This window comes from Echiichthys vipera (assembly GCF_963691815.1).
Source record: "Echiichthys vipera genome assembly, chromosome: X".
NCBI lineage: Eukaryota > Metazoa > Chordata > Actinopteri > Perciformes > Trachinidae > Echiichthys > Echiichthys vipera.
In genome coordinates, this window is record NC_139825.1 from 28,542,851 (window position 1) to 28,564,494 (window position 21,644).

General features: G+C 39.6%; 2 protein-coding genes across 2 annotated transcripts; one reads left to right on the forward strand and one right to left on the reverse strand.

Annotated features, from left to right (window-relative positions):
* Positions 1-843: 843 nt before the first annotated feature.
* Positions 844-8,413, forward strand: prkag1 (protein kinase, AMP-activated, gamma 1 non-catalytic subunit). Its single transcript, XM_083938372.1, has 13 exons — positions 844-891; positions 2,082-2,133; positions 2,231-2,331; positions 2,419-2,500; positions 2,587-2,645; positions 2,869-2,914; positions 3,010-3,064; positions 3,625-3,751; positions 3,952-4,117; positions 4,210-4,247; positions 4,977-5,123; positions 5,347-5,443; positions 5,607-8,413. Exons 1-13 carry the CDS (start codon positions 883-885, stop codon positions 5,615-5,617), a joined length of 990 nt encoding a protein of 329 aa, XP_083794498.1. The 5' UTR covers positions 844-882; the 3' UTR covers positions 5,618-8,413.
* A 610-nt stretch (positions 8,414-9,023) lies between these two features.
* Positions 9,024-21,415, reverse strand: LOC310965225 (activin receptor type-1B-like). Its single transcript, XM_083938716.1, has 9 exons — positions 21,278-21,415; positions 15,373-15,618; positions 14,220-14,486; positions 13,853-14,083; positions 13,522-13,689; positions 12,669-12,825; positions 12,413-12,537; positions 12,164-12,294; positions 9,024-11,456 (listed from the first exon to the last, which is right to left on the reverse strand). Exons 1-9 carry the CDS (start codon positions 21,342-21,344, stop codon positions 11,331-11,333), a joined length of 1,518 nt encoding a protein of 505 aa, XP_083794842.1. The 5' UTR covers positions 21,345-21,415; the 3' UTR covers positions 9,024-11,330.
* Between the last annotated feature and the right edge of the window lie 229 nt (positions 21,416-21,644).

A 21,644-nucleotide genomic window follows, 5' to 3' on the forward strand; every position in this document is an offset into this window, starting at 1 on the left:
CAGACATCACATTTTTTTGATTTGATCTGATTTTAATTTATTTCCAATGTAAAAAAAAAAGGGCATACAGAAACAATATTACACAACTCGTAAGCACAGAGATATGGAATTCACAATTTTTATTCTTAATTTTTCACGTCTGAAAGGGAGTGGGAAGAAGTATACACTTATTTAATCCCGCCGTTCTCCATAATGCATTATTCATTGATTACAGCTTCTCCTCTGTCATTCATTTATTATTTGATTTTTCTTTATTATTCTCATTTTTTCAATCTTAACCAATTTTTTAAACTTTACTTAACAATTATCTTAAGGAAATACAAGTTATTTCTCATATATTCCTTTCAAATAAACAGTATAATTCCTTCCTTTTTTATTTAATCATAAATTATAAACTCATTGATATACTTTAGTATCAAAAATTAAACAAACATTCATAATTTAAAAATATATAAATACGATTATTGTGGTGCGGTTACGACTGTAGAGCCATTCATGTTACTGTGTGTGTGCGTGCGCGTGCGTGCGTCGTCAGTTGTAACCGGCCCAAGGCTAATGGAAGGAGGCTGGGACACCAAAAAGAAGTCTGTTGAGGCAGCTGCCCTTGTAAAGAGGCTGTAAAGGTCCTCGACGCGGCGGCCGCGGGTCGACTCCGACCTGCGCCTGAAATAAAGCGATGTTTCAGGTGCTCTTTGGGTGCGCTTGGACCGTTTCTTTCTCTCATTTAATCATTCAGTGATTCTGATTTAATTCAGACCAGATGTTACTGCGCATGTGTGATACCCCAAAGCGTAGACTTTCTTTTGTTTCTGGTGTCCAAGCCTCCTTCCATTAGTCTTGAAACGAGCCCGGCTACAGGAAGGCAACGCGGCGAATGGAATAATGGAGTGTGTAAGTTATCAAGCAACTTAAAGCGTGAAATAGATGGTTATCTTTCTAACAAACCCTCTATAACCTGAGGAAACTAACGGCACTTTCCGGAGCATGCTAACGGGAGCAGCTACCTAGCTAATACTCGGCTCCCTCGTGAGTAACGGCAGTCAACTGTCAGGAAGGCACACATTTTAACTAATTAATATGTGTTAACTGTGGTCTCAGCTCTAATATATGTGCACAATTTTGCAGTTACTTAAACAACAGTCAAGTTATGCCATCCAATGCCTCGTCACCAGGGTAACCGGTGTAAAAGTCACCTCGACTGGCTCGTTAATGTCAACAGACTGACGCCAGCTAATGCTAATGCTGAGCTAACGCTATCATTAACGTTTAAAGTCACCTTAAAGTTAGGAGTTTCCAGCGTGCACGTAACTTCAACAGCGAAGTCAGTGTCTTTATATTATTCATTATTATTAATTATACTGCGTCAAAATAGTCATTTAAAACACCGGAATAATGTGTTTTACAACATTTACTCAAGTAAACAGCTGTGGTGAAGTTAGCTGTTTTTTTTTAAACTGGCTGACTTCAGTGTGTAACATCTAATGTATGGTTACATTTCATTTTTTAAGTCATAATCAGTGAAGTTTTTTATTGAAAAGATTCAATACAAACAGTACTTTTCTTACATGTTTCAGAGTCATATACAATACCAAAAATGTATTTCTAAATGTGGAAATAATAATAATAACATAAATTAAAATGTAATGATCGGTGAAGTAATGTGATTTTTTGTGGCATGGCTCATAGCAGCTGACCCGGTGTTGGTGAGAGATCACAACTATAACTTATGTAACGTTGAATCTGGCTTTAGCATCTACACATTCACTTACATTAACATTAATTAAACCCTACCAAAACACTACTTACCACGTAACATCAACTAAACCCTCCCAAAACACTAATATAGCCCAACATTAATAACAATATAGGCTACATACATACATTTCACCATGCTATGGGGTTAACCGCCTCCTCGCTTGATGGGTTAGTCTGCCCCTAACCCTGATGGGATTAATGAATTAGCCAGGCTGGGAATTATTTAGCCATGTTATGCAGAATTTTGTATAACAAAGAAGCTTAGTTATTAACTTGCTTTGGAGGCCGGCGAGACAAACTGACATTTAATGACCTTTTTATTTCAGATTCCAGTGGCTATTGATGATCTTGAGGGTAAAAAGGACCAAGTCGTAGAGGGTAAAGGACTTATATAAATCTCGAGACCACACTGAGAAACAGTGACATTTAACAAACAGCGAACAAGTGTCCTCAATTGTCTCTCTTATTCCTTCAGACCCAGAACACAATGTGTACACCAGGTTTATGAAGTCCCACCGGTGTTATGACCTTGTACCTACTAGCTCCAAACTGGTTGTGTTTGATACATCACTTCAGGTAAAACAAAAGCTTTAAATCTCACAGACTAATCTATCTCTCTTCAACTTATTTAGACTGAAACGTTTGGTGTAATTAATTCTACAGGTCAAGAAGGCATTTTTTGCTCTTGTTTCTAATGGGGTCAGAGCAGCGCCTCTGTGGGACAGCAAGAGGCAGTGCTTTGTTGGTAAGGGCAGTTTTCCTTTGGCACCTTATCACTCTGTGTAAAACAAAATTGAAGGACTGGCTTACTCTCCTCATGTATCTACACAGGTATGCTGACCATCACAGACTTTATTAACATCCTACATCGCTACTACAAATCCCCATTGGTAAGATGATAAGACACCTAGTGGTTATAGTCCCTGAATTTTAGATTAGCTGTCGCATATTACGTCTCCAAATTGGACTACAGGCTTATTTTTTCATGGGTAGAGTTTTAACTAATATGTTGTTGAATATGCCCTTGAAACTTTTCCACTTATATCAAGAGTTTGCCTTGATTTCCTCTTTAGTTCATCTTAAGTTTGTCATCTCTTTCTCTCTTTGTTTCAGGTTCAGATATATGAGTTGGAAGAGCACAAAATTGAGACATGGAGAGGTGAGAAAGCTTATTTAATATGTATTGTACTTCTTTTCATTAATCGGTGTAATCTTGAAGGTCTTTCCTGTTTTGTCTGTTTTTGTTTATAATAGAGTTGTACCTTCAAGACTCCTTTAAGCCCTTGGTTAGCATTTCTCCCAACGCAAGGTGAGTGTAGTTTTTTAATGAATGGCTTTTCTAACAGTAGTACTTGGTTGGTGTCAAACTTCACTTTTTTTGAACACACACATGATGATGGTCTGAAAAGTTTCTCCACACATTATTATTTGAGCAGAGTCTCTCTCTGTTAATAGAGACAGACATCACATACTACCTGGAAATTAGGTGTTGCAGCCTTTCTACAACTCTGTGTTCGATAGAAACTTAATAGTAACTGCATGAAGCTATCAATATTTCAGTTCTGAAATATTCCTTTCCTTTTGCTCCTTCCTTCCAGTTCCTTTTGTTGTCTAAATAAGGTTGCCGGGAGATTTGAGGTTTTATTTGTAGCCATAATATTTAGCATGCAAATTCTTCATTTAACTTGCATTTGAAGTTTTTTCATTTCTTGCCAAGATACCAACTGTTGACAAGCTAACAAAAGTAACTATCTCTTAGTTATTTTTCCTTTCATGCTTTTTTATTCATCTTTCTGATCCCACAACATGCTGCGTCCACAATAACTGAACTGATGAACTTGGTCCTCTTTCAACTTCTGTGTGTCACAGTTTGTATGACGCAGTGTCATCTCTGCTGAAGAACAAGATCCACAGGCTGCCTGTGATCGACCCCCTGACAGGGAACACACTCTATATTCTCACACACAAGAGGATTCTCAAGTTCCTGAAGCTTTTTGTAAGTCCCTTTTGGTTTTCTCCTCACTACTACGTCGAGTATGTTAAATTATATTTGGTGTTTGATTCAGAACATGGAAGATGTCTAGTACAGACTAAAGTAGAGTAAAGACTATAAGCTAATTTCTAAAACATTTTTACAAAGACAGCCATTCTCCTACAGTTTAAATAAAGGGTGCACAAACCTCTTGTTGTCTTCAGATAGCAGAGATGCCAAAACCCTCGTTCTTGAGACAAACTTTGGAGGACCTGAACATCGGAACATTCCAGAACATAGCAGTGGTCCGCACAGACACGCCGCTGTACACGGCGCTGGGCATTTTTGTTGAGCAGCGAGTGTCGGCGCTCCCCGTTGTGGATGATAAAGGTTCGTGAGCCGGTTCAGATGACCTCCTTAATGACCAGAGACCTCGTGAATTCAGTTTGTTTGTGTACTGATACACTACCATTCTTTTGCAGGTCGAGTGGTGGATATATACTCAAAATTCGATGTTATCGTAAGTTCGAACCTGTCTTAAAGCTTTTTTTTCGCTTTTAAGCACATAGTGAAAGGTGCCTGCTATCAGTTCACAAATCTCAAGATGATTAATTCAAAACAGATTAAAACCAGATGTGACAAAGAAAGGCATCAAGTCATCACATTTCAGAAGCTTTAACCAGCAAATCCTGTGTTGATTGATCTTTTTGATAGAAAATGATTAATCTATTATCAAGATAAAGGACAATTCATTTTCTGTTGATTAATCAATCAGGTAGTCCTTTCAGCTCAGTCTGGAAATATAACAACAATATAATGTGAGACAATAGACTTATATAATTCAGTATTTAGGTAATTATCTCGTGCCATTATGAGTAATGTTGTAAAACAATGACTGCTTTATGTCAAATTCTATCTTACATTTTTGCTTCAATGTTATAGATTATCTCAACCGTATAGGTGGATAAGCCACAAACAAGATATTCTTATGTTATTATTTTACCTACATATCTCCATTATACTGCGTGATGTATCTACTGTATGTCCATATATATCACTATTGGGAGATAAAGTTAAATGTAGCGTGATTGCGGTTTATGCATCCAGCCTTTATAGAGAGATTAATTTATACTGGGATTTTGGCACATGGATCTAATGGTTAACATTTTAAGTGTATTTCTTTCAAGCTATTTTTGTGCAGTTTAAGATGAAGACATTTTTTTTAACCTGGAGCCCTGTGATTATACAGAACCTGGCAGCGGAGAAGACATACAACAACCTGGATTTGACAGTGACCAAAGCTTTGCAGCACCGCTCTCAGTACTTTGAAGGAGTGCTGACCTGCAACAGGCACGAGACTCTAGAGGCCATCATCAACAGACTGGTGGAGGCTGAGGTGAGGGGTGGATGTCGTCATGTCTCACCAAGTAGCTGTCTCTGTTTGCCCCCAGAGTATAATGAAGTATAGCCTACGATAAATAATGTCTGAAAGGCTGCTTTTATTATTTTTATTTATGAATTAAAGTCCTAAATAGAGGGACACATCAAACACTACCTGAAAATGAACTACGGCTACAACAAGCTTTTTAACATTAGCGGTCCTCCTGTGTGTCCTTCAGGTGCACAGGCTGGTGGTGGTAGATGAGCAGGAGGTGGTGAAGGGAATTGTCTCCCTTTCAGATATCCTCCAGGCACTAGTGCTGACTGATGAAGAGGGTGAGTACAGTCCTGTAGCTGTCTTAAGATTTTTAACAAAAGCAACAGCATATTATAAATACAGGAAATATTTAAGTAGTATTAAAAGCAGCATAATCATCCACACATGTTCCTAAATATGTTCATAGTAAACTAAGTGATGATTTGATTTTTCTGTCCACAGGCACAGCTTGAGGAAGTGACTCAAACAAGGAAAGGCTACAGTTTTAAGAGGTCAGAGCGAAAGGGAACAGGCATGTGACAGTATGTTGAAGCATGATCACCCATCTCCTGTAACCAGAACATCCTATATTCACACATGAAGACTTCTCCCTGCAGAAATCTGAAGCTTTAGCAACACAGCAATATACAATAGTAGTACAACAAGACCGACAGAAGCTCCTGTAAATTGAGCCAAATTCCAAGCCACAAGGGTTGTAAAAGCACAAGAGACCTCTGCAGAGGAGCTGTAGCCTCTCAGGATGATCAGGCATCAGTCCCACCTTGTGCTTGTTGATCTACGTAGAGCAGGACCATTAATTATGACCTTGAGTACAAATGTATTCCAGATAGTATAAACAATGTAATCAATTACAGGCAAAAGGAAAACTCACTTGCCTGTAATGCCTTTTTTTTTTGGCAGCATTTCGTTTCTGTAATACAGCTGCAATCTAGATGCACACAAAGCCTATGGAAGGGTTATTAAAAACACTGAGTAACTTTATCAGATCAACATTTGGTGTGCGTTGTTCTGGCATGTTCTGACACTTGCTTGAGGCCTGTTCTTTGTACATAAGTAGTATGGTGTTTCCCAGCTTAAATTATTTAGTTTGATTTAAACGCAGGATTGATTTGTAAATCATTTTTAGTTTTCAAAGACTTATTGATGGTTACAGAAGTATTTATCTGTACTGTACGTACAGTATTCAATATTTCTTAGGATGATGAAGGCATGACCCACCCGGTTCTACCTCTGATTGGCTCAACCTGGTATCACAAATAAATCATTCGCTTCCGCTAGCAAAGCAAATTTGCGTGGAGTTCAGCTTTGGTGACCTTTGACCAACGGGAAATATTGCCTGCCTTTGTATATTTGTGACCGTGCCCTTCCCCTAACTCTAGTCTCCCATTTCCAGACCTGTCAGCACTGGAGAAGGGTCTGTCTGCGTGCGTTAACATGCCGGCTGTATTGAACCAATCTCACTCCTCATGCCTAAACCTAGCCAACAAACGACGGCGACGAGTACTAGCCAATCAGAGGCAGAGTAGGGCAGGTCTTAATTTCACCATCCTTGGAAAAGAACATTTGTACACAGTACATTCATACAAAATCTAGCTTTGAGCTCCTTCTGTGTGAATGTTGTAAAAATGATCTAGCTTCATTTATCATTCAGACACTAGACCTTGAAGACCTCAGAGATGGCCAGTAGTCTGCACTGGTCTGATATATTTCTAAATGATTTCACAGATAAATTCACAATAAAATGAAATTCATGATCTAACTACGTTTTTAATAATTCAGGGCCCGTATTCACAAAACATCTCAAGGCCAAAAGTAGCTCCCAACTTGCTGATTTAGGAGTAACTCTTAAAACTTTTTAGGACTCCTAAAGAGTATTTCACAGGTGTTTTAATGTTAAAAGCAGCTCCTAAATCTGTGCAAAGTTAGAAGTAGTCAAAATAAATGTACTTCCTTTCATGCACTCGTGGGCAAAAAGTTAAAGCTTTTTTCGTTTCCACCCCTCACTTTCATCATTGTTATTGTAGTCTGATAATTACGAGGCTTCTTACAGGATACTGGCTGATTGTTAACGCGCTGCCAGACACTTGAGGCTGACATGTCACTGCATATATACTTGACCAGTCAGCAGCCTTTATTACTCTGTGTTTCATGTTAAATCAATCCATCTTTATTTGGATATGGCAACATACGTTCAGCAGTTGGTATGACAGGGACCCAGAACAGCCCACGACAGCTAATCACATCATCCAGAGCAGCAGGGTCAGACCCACCCTGTCTCTCAGCTGAAGACTTCTCCCAGTTCCTTAGTAAAAGTTGGTCTCAGCAGCTTTGTGAAGAGGTTACCTGGGAACTTTTAGTTGTTTCCTACATGTTTGTTGAGAAACCCGAATCTCAGCCCCACCCCTTCTGTATCACTGCTGAACCTCATCTGTGTAATCACAGATTGAAAACAACTACTAAAAATACTAATATGATGTCAAAAGAAAACATCTACATGACCTCAATAAACCAGCAAATTGGGAGAATACATTTTGTAATCTAAAGCTCGCAGTGGTTGGAAATGTTTTAAGAATATGGGCCCAGGACTTAAGCAGGAATTAGGTGGTAAAAGTATAAGTCAATTTACCAACTATTAAATTAAGTTACCATAGTTTCCAGTGTGCAAAGGATTTAAAGGCTGAGGTTTCGATCTGTCGTGTAGCCAGACAGCAGAGAAGCGAACCTGGAAGAGCACTTTAGGCTCCCGAGACAACCTCATTAGTGAAGTCCAGAACAGCATCGATGAATCTGCTGTTCGAGATGACTGTTAATTGTGCTGTATCCTGGATATTTATGAGTTTTATGTTTTGACATTTTGTCTGTATTGTCATGTATAACAAAATGTTTAATGGCTTGTGCATTTTACTTTAGAGACACTTTTTATGCCTGTTTTATTTCTCACACTTTGGGTTTTGGCTTTTGTGTAAAAGGGACTTGCTTATTGATTCACTGCTGCAAAATCTAATCCATTTTTGGAGAAATGGTCCATCACTTGAAAACTAATGAACACTTTATGCGATATTGTTCATATTCTGATTCCCATCTTTTTGGTGTGTTACGTTGATGTCAGATACAGTCAGTGATGACATCAACATCAAGTCTTGTGCATTTATTCAACCGTTTGTTTATTGCATTTAGGGGACTTCATCAAAATCACTCAATACCAGCATTACCTTTCCGTCTTCTTCAGAAGACGGGTTAGGAACATGTCACACATCTTGTTTTGGTATATATGAAATTGGATGTGTACGACTGTATGTAAATGCAAAGACTTTGTAGTAATCTGCATTGAGATTATGATTGAAAGGATGAGCAATAAAGCTCCTTGCAGTTTGTTTTAAAGGTTTTGGTATTATTGTTAAATGCATACATCTTATATATCACATATAACCTTTGTCCTAATAGGCAGAATTGATTAGAAAGTGATTTACTGCTAAATATGATATTGTTTAAACCAACATTAGCTGATTTTTGTGCCTCATGGAGGCAGCAAAAACAAGCTCAAAATAACACTGACATTATCACCTGGAACCTTCATATGTCCAACTTTTTTAAATACAAGGTTAGGGTTGGCCAAAATGAAAGAAAGTACAATAAATAGACACCACATAGGAAAACAATTGCATTTATTCCTCTACATGATTTAAGTCCTGAAAGGGTCTTTTACATGGATGCAGTTGTCTCTTTTCCATGACGGGACAGAGACCTGGGAGTTGTCACAACCTGTAGTTTAACACCTACTGTAGTTTCTTCCATGGGGATACTTAGAGCAAGGCATTAAAACCTTAAATACACTATGCATTTTATACATAAGGCAGATACAATTTGACAAATATACCCCTTTAGTGTATAAATATGGTTGACACAGTCGAGCTCCCCAGTCCTTGCAGCCAAAAACAACAGCACCAAGTGCAGTCTGTTTGCTCCTACAAATATCCTGAAAGACTTAAACAACGCAGAGCGGTGAGCAAGTGATTTTAAAATGAAAAGCGTTGGTCAAATACATTTGTGAGACAGCATTGAGACATTTCAGTAGTATTTAGTTTCCACATTTCTTCTCTGAAAGATTCTCTTTACAGTTTCCAGTGAGATGTAGTGCACTGCAACTGGCTGATTTGTATAAACATTCTCATTTTCAGTGGTGTGATCTTAAATAAACCCCAGAGGCCATGACCAGAGAGGATTCTAAAAAACAATTTGGTTTTAATGCTGCGAGGTCAGTAGTAGTGCACATGTGGCCTTTCAGGCTTTCATAGGGACTCACAGCATACAAATATAAATAACATGGGAAAGACTACACACAGAAAGTACCAGTTGAATTTGCATCAGCTAAAGACAAAATGCAGCGATTTCCTGAAACCATAAAAAATGTAGACAGTGATTTTTGACAATATTATCTTGGAGGAAAGAATCAACATAGAATTCACAAATTGAGGAGGTATTGTATGGTGAACAAAAAGCGCAGTGCGGGGAAACATTGATTAAAAATAAAAAACTGCTCTGCAGTGATAGAGGGTTATAGGAAAATGTCAACATAAGCAGTGTTTCCGACACATACAGTAATGTCACTTCAGAGGTCAAAAAGTAGATTGGTGCATAATTCTGTTTACAAACAGCAAGACAGAAATAATTTTCTTCTTACCAAACAAATGTCCATATAAAAGATTCAACCATCTAAAATGTCTAAGTATCAACATAAAGTCTAATTAAACGGTCATATTTACACAAGTATCACCATATAAAGAGAAAGACGTTTACATATGTGCAGTAGTTATACTTGGAAGTAGAGTGGGGATTTCTGGCACAATTTCACCTACTTCTAAGGTGCATGGAGAAGGGAATGCAGTCTGAAAAGGTCAAAACCAAAAAGAACAACTTGTCTAACAATAAAGTGTCACTGGAGTTGTGAGCATTACAGTAGTTATACTTGGCCAGGGAAAAGAACATTGGACGTGCTTTGACAGTATAAATTCCTAAAAGGGTTTATTTGAATGGCTACCGGCTTATCTGAGGGGCTGGAGCAACATTTACTCTCACGGCAGGTTATGGTCTGTGGGTTGACCAAGAGACAGTGGCTGCATTCAGACGGGGATACTACCATTTAAATAATCTACATGTTTTGTAAGTGCTCTAATCTGAATCCAGCAAGTGTATCAGCTCAACGATCAATGACAGAATTACAATATCAATTCCCTGTGAGCTGTTGCTCTACATTCAACAGTCCATCTCTGAAATGCATTTTTGCTTAATAATTCATAATTGTGATGGTTTGAAACAGACAGACGAAAAAAAATGATTATGAGTAAGCATAAGGAAAACCTGAGGTTAACAACAGCTTATGGGAAGGGCTCCAGGCAGGTCGCCCTAATGCTCCAGTGACTTTGAAGTCTTAAAACACCTTGTTGAAAGTAAATGAGCTGCAATTACACAAACTGCCTCAACTGCTTTTTACATGCCTACAAGGTAATCAGCAGACAACTAAACAACACTGTTGTAGCAGAGCGTATGGATGACTGTCTTTACAGCACTTCTAAGCAGTTTGGATGTGCATGTATGCTGCAGGTGGCACAGAAAACCTGAACAATAGCCCCAAAAACACCCATATATTAATACCGATATTTAGTCATTTAAATAACAGAACAAGTAAAAATAAGTAAAACACTCCTGACCCTCCCAGCTGGCACCCTTTCAAAAACAAAAAGAGCAAATGAGGTCTGTTAACTATTAAGCGACTGTGATCAACGAGACTTTGAGGAAAAATCAGCAACTGATTCTCAAAATATTAAATGGTTAATTACATATCCTGCTATCGATTGCATACAAGTACACAGTAAATCCAAGGATCCTTGTTAGTGTAGAGGAACAAAAAGGGCAGCAGTAGCTGAGGACAAGACAGGAAAGGTGTTCTTGGTAGTTTGGCTGGGTAAGCGAGGTAGGGTTTGTCAGAAATCAAGTGGCTTCAAAACTGGCAGGACTGTCAATGGAGTAATATTTTACAAAGTGCGAGTCTCCATCATGTTCTCTTGCTTTGTGCATTCTTTGTAGAAGGCCCAGCCCCTTCCTCTCAGGGTCATACGGTTTGGAGTCAGGTCCTGCTCCAGTGCTCTTTCTCAGCGCTGACTTAGCTCAGACTTTAATGTCCTCTTGAATGCTGAGCTGGGAGAGAGTCTTCTTGATGCGCAGGGCCGTCAAGCGGGCAGCTCCATTAGCATACCAACACTCCCTCATGATCTTGCCCATAATCCGCAAGGCCTGAAACAGAAGAGGGAAAAGAAAAGAAAATAATATTATATATATATTATATTTCAATGAAGCTCTGTGTCATGGCAATGTGAGAAGTGAGTTTCCCTCCTGCCTGCAACAAACAGAGCTCTGATTGTGGAGGTCTGCTGAGAGTCCGCCAAGATCTGCTGGATGCGTATCGCGTTTCACACCGTTCATCTGCACACACCGCCCACATTGCCATGATACAGAGCTGGTTTAAAATTTAGGCAAGTATCCCTTTAAGAGATTGAATACAGTCTAAATAATTATGACGATACAAATGTAGTCCAAGTAGTTTATGTATAGTGTTTGAAGCCTAGTTTGAAAGACCTTGTTCCTGTAGTGTTGCCCGTGTCAATCCACTAATTTGACTTGAAAATATAAATAACACAAACGTTGCATTAAAAAAGGGCTTTAAAGGATCACTAGTTTATTGCATGCTAGGTCTTATTTTCATAGCTTTGGCTGCCATTTTCAGCAGTTACTCATTTAAGTCTGGGAAAATATTGCATTTTTGAAGGTGATTATCAGTATTTTTTTTTACAAGCAATTAACATAAATATGAAAACTTTTTGATGAGAAAGAATTGTGACCCTGATAACTTATTTTTAGGGATTTCACATTGTTCCTAGATCTCAGCAATTAAGCGTGCGATGTTCTGATTACAGACATGCATGATGACCATATTTCTTTACCTCGTAGCTCTGCCACCAATTAGGAATGTTGGGTCGTAGCTTTTGGTCACACACCAACTTTCTCATCTCCTCTATGGAAGGGTCAGAAGGTACCAGGTCGTAGTAGGGCAGCTGGTACTCTTCATGGATACCTGATAACACAGGACAATGTTGGGGTCAGATCAGTGCTGTGATCTCAGTTGTTAACATCGATTTAAAAAATCAAACAACACAGGTTGAGTATCCAGAGTAAAAACAAAAGAATCTGACCTCCACTATTACAGCGGCGTGCAATCTCCCAGTAGACGAGCCCCAAGGCATAGATATCAGCACATTTGAATGAGTCAAAGTGTCTCATGTTGATAGTCTCATCCAGAACCTCTGGAGCCATGTACCTGAGAGATGTAAAAACAATCCCAGTTTGTAATTATATGCAGAGTTTAAGGATGATTTTTCTGGGAAAAGTGTTGAAGATATCTGTGAGAAAGGAAGGTCAGCAGCTGCAGGTGTGAATGTAGACACAGACCTCTTGGTGCCCACCCTCTGATTGGGCGCAATGTCGATGGTGTCTGTGGCAGAGTCGTGACGGACAGCCAAGCCCAGGTCAGCGATGGCACAGGTGCAGTTCTTCTTCACGAGAATGTTCTTGGACTTCAGGTCTCTGTGGGCAATGCCTGGCTTTCCTACCAAAACATAAATGTACACGACAGACACTTGTGAATTCTTATCTCCAAACTGTTTTTTTTTTGACAAGTCAACTGATCACTCTTTTATGAAAAACTAGAAACAACCAAGTTGGACGATAGAAACAATCTTGAAACTGGATCGCTGATCAAATTTATGGCGATTACAAACAAGTTATGCAATTTTTCTAAAAGATAACCAGTAGATTATGGGTATAACCTCAGAGGACATGGGAGCAAAAACTATTTCCCTTGGCCATACCAAAGTTTTAAAGTATATTGTTGGAAAAAATGACATTTAGAAGTTCAGTGCAATTTCACCGCACTGATTCTGACTCATTTATTTTTCAACAGGTTTACCATTTATTTATCTGTTTTCATTGCATACGCTACCATCTTGGATTTTTTATTAGACACACCTTTAGTAATAAAACAATGTCTTCAAGAACATAATTTATTTATCTTTTTTTTTATCTGTTTCAATTTCTTATAACGTAATTTGTTAACTTTTTTGTAGGTAACGTAATCAATCTAATTCTACATTTGGTTACTGTGACATATTGTTTAATGATTCAATTCAACTGCAACAGACGGAAAAGACCATTAGTCAACTTTAGAGGCCGTGTGAGGAGGAGGAGATATAAGGAACGTGTCTCAACAACAAGCACTATAAGTGGTGAAAAATGTTGCTGTCACCTTGTGTTCCTAGTATCTCCATATGCAGATGTGCCAGGCCACTGGCAGCTGAGAGTGCCAGTTTAATCATTCCTTCAGTAGTGACGGAGTAGCGATTCAGGTAGTCAAACAAAGAGCCATGCTCATGGTAGTCTGACACCAACCACAGCTGGGTCCATGTGCCATTGTCTATATAAAGATACACAAGAAACGATATAACCTAAGAATGACGAATTATTACACAACAAACATAAATAACACATAAATAACACATAAATAACGATAAGTTGTGAATAACTCATCAATTCTCGTGTCATCAATTATCATCAATTCAAGTGTCACAGGTTTGTACCTTTGTTGTCAGCAGCTATGAAGCCCAGGATGTTTTCATGGCGGAGCATGATGGTCTGATAGATTTCAGCCTCGCGGAACCAGGAGCGCTCCTCTCTGGATGAGAAGATCTTTACAGCCACATCACCACCCCTCCAACGTCCTCGCCACACCTCCCCGAAACGCCCTTTACCGATGATCTCTTGGAGGACAATTGTTCTGGCCACGGTCCGCTGGACAAACAGAGGCAAACCTACTTGAAAAAGATGAGAACAGTCATCAGCAGATTTCTGATATTAATTTGATATAAAAAAAAAAAAAAATTCAGAACCAGTGTAAACGGCAACATGAGTACTGACTGCAGCTACATCATCACGTGGTGCACTGACCGGAGCCTGAACCAGACGTGGACAGGTCGAATATGAGGTCCTGCAGGGTCCTGTCTTTGGCCATGTAGATGTGGTCACAGGAGGGGTCCTCCATCTCTAACCGTTGCCTGTGGCTGTAGGCTCTCTGGTGGTACTGATACAGGAACATCGCCATCAGCAGCAGCAAACACAGCAGAAACAGCGGCCCTGCAATCACAGCGACTAGTTCCACCAGCCCCCATGTCCCACCTGGGCCGTAGCCTCCCCCCAGTCCTGCCTGAGTTGTGACTGAAAAAGAACAGTGGAGAATTAAAATGCAACATCGCATAAGACCGATGCTGATCTCTGACATAAACTGCTTCTTGTCCTTGAGCGATGACAATATGAAGCTTTTGGTTAAACAGACAATTAGAAAGGTCAACATTTTACTCTTGGATATTGATTATTCCTAGTTGTTTTAGAGAGAGAGGCTCAATCTCTTCACTGAAAAGGCTTTTAATGTGAAAAAAGTACAAGTGCTGAAGCCACAACAACAGCATACTAATACTGTAAAAGGTCTGCTTATTCTGTCTCTTGACCATCTCATACTTTTGAGCTGTGCTTTGTCCTTGTGTTGAGTTTCTCCTCAACTCCACCATTGATTCAGTCTTCTACACCTTTTTTTCAGACAGTGTTGCACAGTTCACAGTTCTGATGAGGACATTCACACTATGATCAGTGAGCCAATCAACTGAGCAGAGCAACTTCCGGTTAAAATGTCACGCCCTTTGTTTATATCAGTCTTTACAGTGCTGCAGTTTAATGAAAAGCTTAATATGAATGAGAGTTTTATTTGCATGCTGTTGAATACTGACTACAATTTATTGTCACAATAGTTCCCCATTGACACCCTTCTCTCCACTGTAAAGAAGAAACATGTATCTTATCAGGAACCATGAATCACAAAACTTTAAAGGAAACAGGAAAAATGTTCTAGCCTGGGGTTTGGTTACTCATTCTATGTTAGTAACGGATGTTATATATGTCATACTCTAGGTAAAACAACTTTTTTCTCCATTATGTTTTAGCTAGATCGATTTACATTTGTGTTCTAATCTGTCATACAAAAATGAAAAACTTAAAGGTCGGACAATTGGTGATAGCAGCAGTACATGTAACCAATTGTACTTTTCACCTGAGGGTACTTTGAGGTCAATGCTGTTGCAGTAGTCAGTGTAGCAGCAGTGGATGTTGAGGAAGCCCTCTGCACTGAGGCAGTAGAATGGTTGTCCAGGTGGCACAAGATTGTCCCGTGTGATGCAGATACGGATGTGCTGCTCTTCGCCATCAATGAAGGAAGTGGAGGCCATGCAAGCTCCATCAGTCTCACACTGGGAGCCGGTCTTCTCACACTGGGCAGTGGTGCAGTTACACCGGAGAGCTGCAGCGGGCGAAGGAAGCAACACAGTGTCAAACATAATACATACACAACTATCTTGCAAAGGGATCACACCAGCCACAACGCTGAACTGGACCAGGGGTGTAAAGTTTTCCTTACTTTCTACCCCCCTACGTCCAGAGCATTTGCTCGGATGACACCAATCTCAGACATCGACCTTCACTTTGATCTCAACTACAAACCTGTAAAGTTTGTGACTGTATCTCGCGCGGTCTGGACCAGGGTTCTAAATTAACACGCACCGGGTGTTAATAATAACTTACTAGCCGCTTGGCCGGTGATGTAGAATATGTACATATACATGCATGATACAAGGCTCTGTTCGCGGTCATTTATCCCTGTTGCGGTACTTCCTACATTTCCCATGAACGCGCTGGCGTAATGCTACGTGATGACGTTTCATACGCCCATTGGCTGAGCGCAGTTTGCAGTGAAACCAGCGTGAGAAATCACTTAATTCTGGATATGTTCTTAAGTTGATAAAAGGCTGATGAAGGTCCGATCTGAGTCTATCAGCATGCCAAGGTTTCGGACTTGGTCTTTAGTTTCTAAATACAGTGAATCAAGGTGTTTACTGACAACAACCCTCTTCTCTTTATTGCCAAAAACAATGATCTCAGTTTTTAACTGCAGGAAACTTTGGTTCATCCAATTTTTGACTTGCTCTAAACAGTGACACAAAGACTCTATTGGACTACACTCATCTGGAGACAGTGTGAGATATATCTGTGTGTCATCTACATAACTATGATAGTTGGTAACTCCACATGTCATAATCACTCAATTGGATTGATAACTACCAATGGTCACAAAATAACTCTGCTCCTCCTGTTCAGCAGTAAACTGTGATCCACAGTGTCAAACGCAGCACTGAGATCCAACAGGACCTGAAGTGACACCTTGCCTGAGTCAGTGTTCAACCTCATGTCCTTCAACACTCTAATAAGAGCTGTTTCTGTACTGTGGTGAGGCGGGAAGCCTGATTGAAATTTGTTAAAAAGTCCACTGGAGTTCAAGAAGTTGCTGAGTAGATTAAAAACCACTTTCTCAGCAATCTTGACTATAAAGGGAAGATTTGAGACGGGTCTGTAATTAGTTAAAATGATGATATCCAACGTTCTCTTTTTTAAGAGTGGCTTGATGGCAGTTACTTCTAGGGGTTTAGGAAACATGCTTGATTGAAGTGAGAAATGTATTATTTATTTATTATTTGCTGCAGATCAGTGTGGACAGAGCTTACAGTAGTTTTGAAAAAGTCAGAGGGCATTGTGTCAAAACAACATGGTGATGATTTGAGATGCTGAACTGTTTCTTCTACTGTTTTTTGGTCAACTGTATTAAACTCTGACATTACAGTGGATTTATTCCTAGGTGATTTTAGGGATTTCATCATGTATTATTTTAATGATTTGTGTGGATATTTAGCCTTATAGATTTGACTTTTTCATTGAAAAAGCGAGCAAATTCATTTTTTCTGTGGAGAGTTCTGAAACTATCTCTTTTGGGGGGGGTGTAAGCTTATCAACCATGGCAAACAGAACGCAAGTGTTGCTCCCCAAAGCCATTTCAGTCAAAAGAAACTGGACTTGGTTATTTGTGTAGGAAGACGTTTCACCTCTCATCCAAGAGGCTTCATCAGTTCATGTATCTGACCAGGCTGGGACTGGACCAACTATCTGGTGTGGAGATCCAGGTATTTAACCTCTCACAAGATGATGTCACTGGAACCCTTTGTGCTCCAAGTGCCAACGACTGTCACTCTAACGAAGTTGGTTTGGACTTCGTTAGTGCTCTATTGAGTCTTAACGACAGTCGGAGTCACAGGAGGCCATTTGTGAATAGTTGTTCTTTGAGGTTAGATTGTTGAATCTCCTGGGAAGAGATGAAAGGTCAGCATTGTAAATTGGAGATACGTGGTGTCTCAGACCTCCTCCTCTGTTTAGCGATGGTTTCTCTACTTTTTACTTTTTACTGCCATTTACACCTGGCTCCTGCCGTGTCTTGTCGGTGCTAGTTAGCTTTCTGTTAGCCTGCTCCCTTTCAGTGTATTGGGTTATCGGCAGAGTAGTTTCATTCCCATATAACCCATTTATCTCCAAGTTCACTTCACGCTGAAGCATTTTTGCTGCCAGTACTGCTATCTTCTGTAGCAGTTTGTGGTAATCATCCGTGGAAAAGGGACGTAATTAGCTTCTGTTAGCTGAGCTGCTCAATCCCAGTCGGTGTATAGTGTTTTGGTAGGCCAAGGTAGAGCAGTACTCGTAAAAATATTTAATTATGGCAGTCTGCTAACTACAAAAAGTGTATAGTCCAGGGATTTATAAGTATCCAGGAGCCACTGCTCGTAATTTATCATAGAAGAAAAGCAAGAATATCAGAAAGAATTCTATGCAGAGACGAAAGAAGCGAAAAAAACTTCTGCACTGTAAGAAAGCCAGAAGTATGTTTTGTCACAGAATGTTTGCACTTTCTGTGTATATTTAATATGTTAATAAAATAATCAAATGCATTCAGTGGCACTTATAATTTCTCCTATTTTCACCGGAAAAAAATTGGCTAGTGGAAATTCAGAATTTAGAAGCCTGGTTGGGACGCTATCACTGAATCACACAGAATCTGGCACAGACAGATTTAAAACTGCCTCTATGGTAGTATCTCTGCAGGACCACATTTTGCCACGGTGACACACATACACACACACACACACACACACACGCAAACACACACACACACACACACATAGGGTGAAAACAATATGTAAATATGCAGCGGCGCCCTTTAAATATCTGTGCTAAAGGAATTTAGATGAGTGATGTGGTGCAAAGATGATCTAGAGAGGTAAGGACGGGGAAATGCAGGAGGGTAATGGTGAGGTCAGGAAGTAGAGGAAGATTTAGATGTGGGGTGGGGTGGTGTGAGGGCAGCAGTGGCTTCGGGAGGATGGGTGGAGAGTTTATGTGAGGGCATGTAGGAAATTAAATCACCAGCTGTAACTGTGATTTGACAAAAAAAAAAGAGACAGAGACTTCCTCTCAGAAATGAGTAATATTATGAAGACATTCCAGTAATTCTGAAGAAACCCCCAGTGGATTCTCAGTAGAAAATGACCTTGATAAAGAGCCTGTGTGCTGGATGTGTTTGTTGGAAAACCCGCACACATGGATGTTAACTTCAGTGTCATCTACATCAGACAGGGGAAATGTGGAGTTAATGTGTTTTGTGGTGCTGCTGACTAATACAATGCCAACAACTCCTTGGTAGATGCTGGTAGTCAAATACGAGAAACAAAACAACCGGATAAGAAATAAGGAAGATAAACGCTGACTAACATGAAATGAGATGGACATTTCAGACTTTCCATGGCTATAAATGTCTCAACTCTAATCCACAATTGGGCTTTTAAAAACACCTCAGAGAAGAAACATCCAAGATACTGACTACTGCACTTCAATTGTGACAAAAAGGCCAATAGTAAAAAGGTTTATGTTTACCTCTAAAATGAAAACATTTCAGTAGTTAAAACTTGAATTACCACATCGTGGTTGTTTGCCTCCACCAAACATTCAAGTTGCAGGTTACATCCAAACTGTCCATACTTAAATAACATATGGAGTGAAGACTTACGAGGAATTTAAGTGTAGTTTTTGGCGAAACATGGATGCTTCATGCACATCTTCAACCCGGCAGTAAGATCTTTACAATCAGCACAGTTTCAAGATTAATGTCACCATTTAGCATCTGACATGACTCCCCTCCTGTTTCTGAGGTATGCCGTTGAATAATGGAAAGAAACATGTCACAGTGCCGTTGGTGTTTGACCTTTTGGATGTAAAATGTTAGCACTTCATCATTTTATCCTATTAGACATTTGTGTGTCATGTTGATTGTGGCCAAAAATGACCTCTACAATATAATCCAAGTGAACATTTGGGCCGAATCTGAAGAAAATCCCTCCAGAGGTTCCTGAGATATCACGTTCACAAGATTGGTATAGATGGACGAACGGACGGTCAGACAGACAGCACAAAAACATAATGCCTCTGACCACGGCTGTCGGGCAGAGGCATAATACATCACAATGTAAAAACGTCCCTTGCAAAGTTCAAGACAGTTAATATCACCACTGAAATTCAGAGTTCTGAGTTCTGGGTCATCTTTGTTTCTGTTGTTGACTTGAACACAACCAGATGAGATGTTTTATGACATGTTTTTCACCCCGGGCAACAGCTTTATGTTTTAAAGACAAAAAGAGGAACAGAACTGACACATCTAGAGGGCACTGCAATCCAAACGTGTTTATCCTAGCACTATTTTACAGGCTGCAATGACAGAAGAACAGGGAAGGAACAGTTTATAGAAAATTAATCAGCAACTTTTTTGATAACGAACTAATGCTTTCAATTATTCTTCAATCAAAAATGCAAAAGATTCTCTGGTTTCAGCTTCTCAGATGTGAGGGTTTGCTGCTTTTCTTTATATCGCTGGAAATGTGCTATTAAATTCTTGGTCTAATAGCACATTTCTAAATTTCACAGATAATTTAAGGAAAAAACTGTTGATTAAGTAAGAATATAATCACCAATTTAAATGAGAATGAAAATAATTATTAGTTGCATCCCTGGCTTCTTTATGGCAATAATGGATTTACAGGTTTTTTGCATCAATGTGTGTTTAATTTTTCCCCTTGTCATCTTACCTATTTTATCTATAAACAGTTTCAAATTGAATTTCCAGGAGATATGGATGATACATAAGAATATTATACATATTGCCCACTCCTACACTGTCCCATCAGATAACAAATACAGTCGACCTGCTGTTGGATTGATTATAAGCTTTCATGCACAGAAATAATACAAAAAAAACAATAACAATGAAACTACTCTCGACACTGAGTGAACACACCAAATCATAACAAACTGTGTTATACTCTATTATCAGATACAGATCAACCACGATACTAAGATTATGTGTTATCTATGTTTATAGCAACATTGTTAGAAGAGTTTAATCTCTATATCAGTGCATGGATGCTGTAGATATGAGATTATTAATGTCTGTAAATTGAGTAAATCGATTGTTATTACATTAAAATGTAAGCACTCCGAAATCCGCACACAAACAACAACACTATCCTTACGGTAGCAGCATGATCATCTAAACAGCTACATGTCAAACTCTGGATGTCACTACTGTGACGCAAAGAGGTAATTAAACCATTATAAAGCATTAGGGGACTGTAGCACACAATGGTAACAACCATCTCTCTAGTTGTGCATGTTAAATAACCGTTATTGCTTGGTAACCGTTACTGTGCGATACTAACGCTGTCTACAACCACATAATCCACTGAGCTGACAGTAACCATGGTACCTGCACCTTTTAACGGCTGTTTCACACTGACGTTGGCCTAGCCAGCTCGACAGCGATGGAAACACGGTGAGACATCGTGTTTTTGTTACATTTACGCGAATTAAATATCACCCAGGTTTATAAAAGTTGAGGTCGATCTGGTTTCATGTTTATGTGTCAATTCAATGTGTCGCCCGGGCTAGGCCAGCTAACCGAGCTAGGAGCTAACTCCACACTCGCTCAGGCTGATGTCGGCAGCAGCTTAAGAACAAAACAGTCCGTCACTCACCCTCGCATGGTCTGTACAGGACAGCCTGAACAACCACGACGGCTAACCAAGTCCTCAGGTTAGCCATGATCAATGAATTCCCGGTTCATCGCATTAACACGTTGTTAGGTAACGCTGGATGTGGCGAGGCGTGGAGATGGTGACAGCTTACCAGGCTGTCAGTGCACTCGGTGAACAGTTTGCTCCACCAGCAGGCTGCCACACACACACACACACACACACACACACACACACACACACACACACACACACACACACACACACACACACACACACACTGAGTAAGTATCTATATATCCAGAGGCGATTCTAGAGTCTGTTGGGGCACTAGGCAAAAATTCACTAGGGGCCCCTTGAACCATCATTC

Excerpts from the sequence above, each read along its gene's own strand:
- prkag1 (XM_083938372.1), top strand. Across the intron at positions 2,915-3,009 it reads CAAAATTGAGACATGGAGAG|AGTTGTACCTTCAAGACTCC; the intron begins GTGAGAAAGCTT and ends TGTTTATAATAG. Across the intron at positions 5,124-5,346 it reads ACAGACTGGTGGAGGCTGAG|GTGCACAGGCTGGTGGTGGT; the intron begins GTGAGGGGTGGA and ends TGTGTCCTTCAG.
- LOC310965225 (XM_083938716.1), bottom strand. The coding sequence starts at position 21,344 with ATGGCTAACCTGAGGACTTGGTTAGCCGTCGTGGTTGTTCAGGCTGTC. Across the intron at positions 14,084-14,219 it reads CACGTCTGGTTCAGGCTCCG|GTTTGCCTCTGTTTGTCCAG; the intron begins GTCAGTGCACCA and ends TTTTTCAAGTAG. Across the intron at positions 12,826-13,521 it reads GGAGATACTAGGAACACAAG|GAAAGCCAGGCATTGCCCAC; the intron begins GTGACAGCAACA and ends ATGTTTTGGTAG.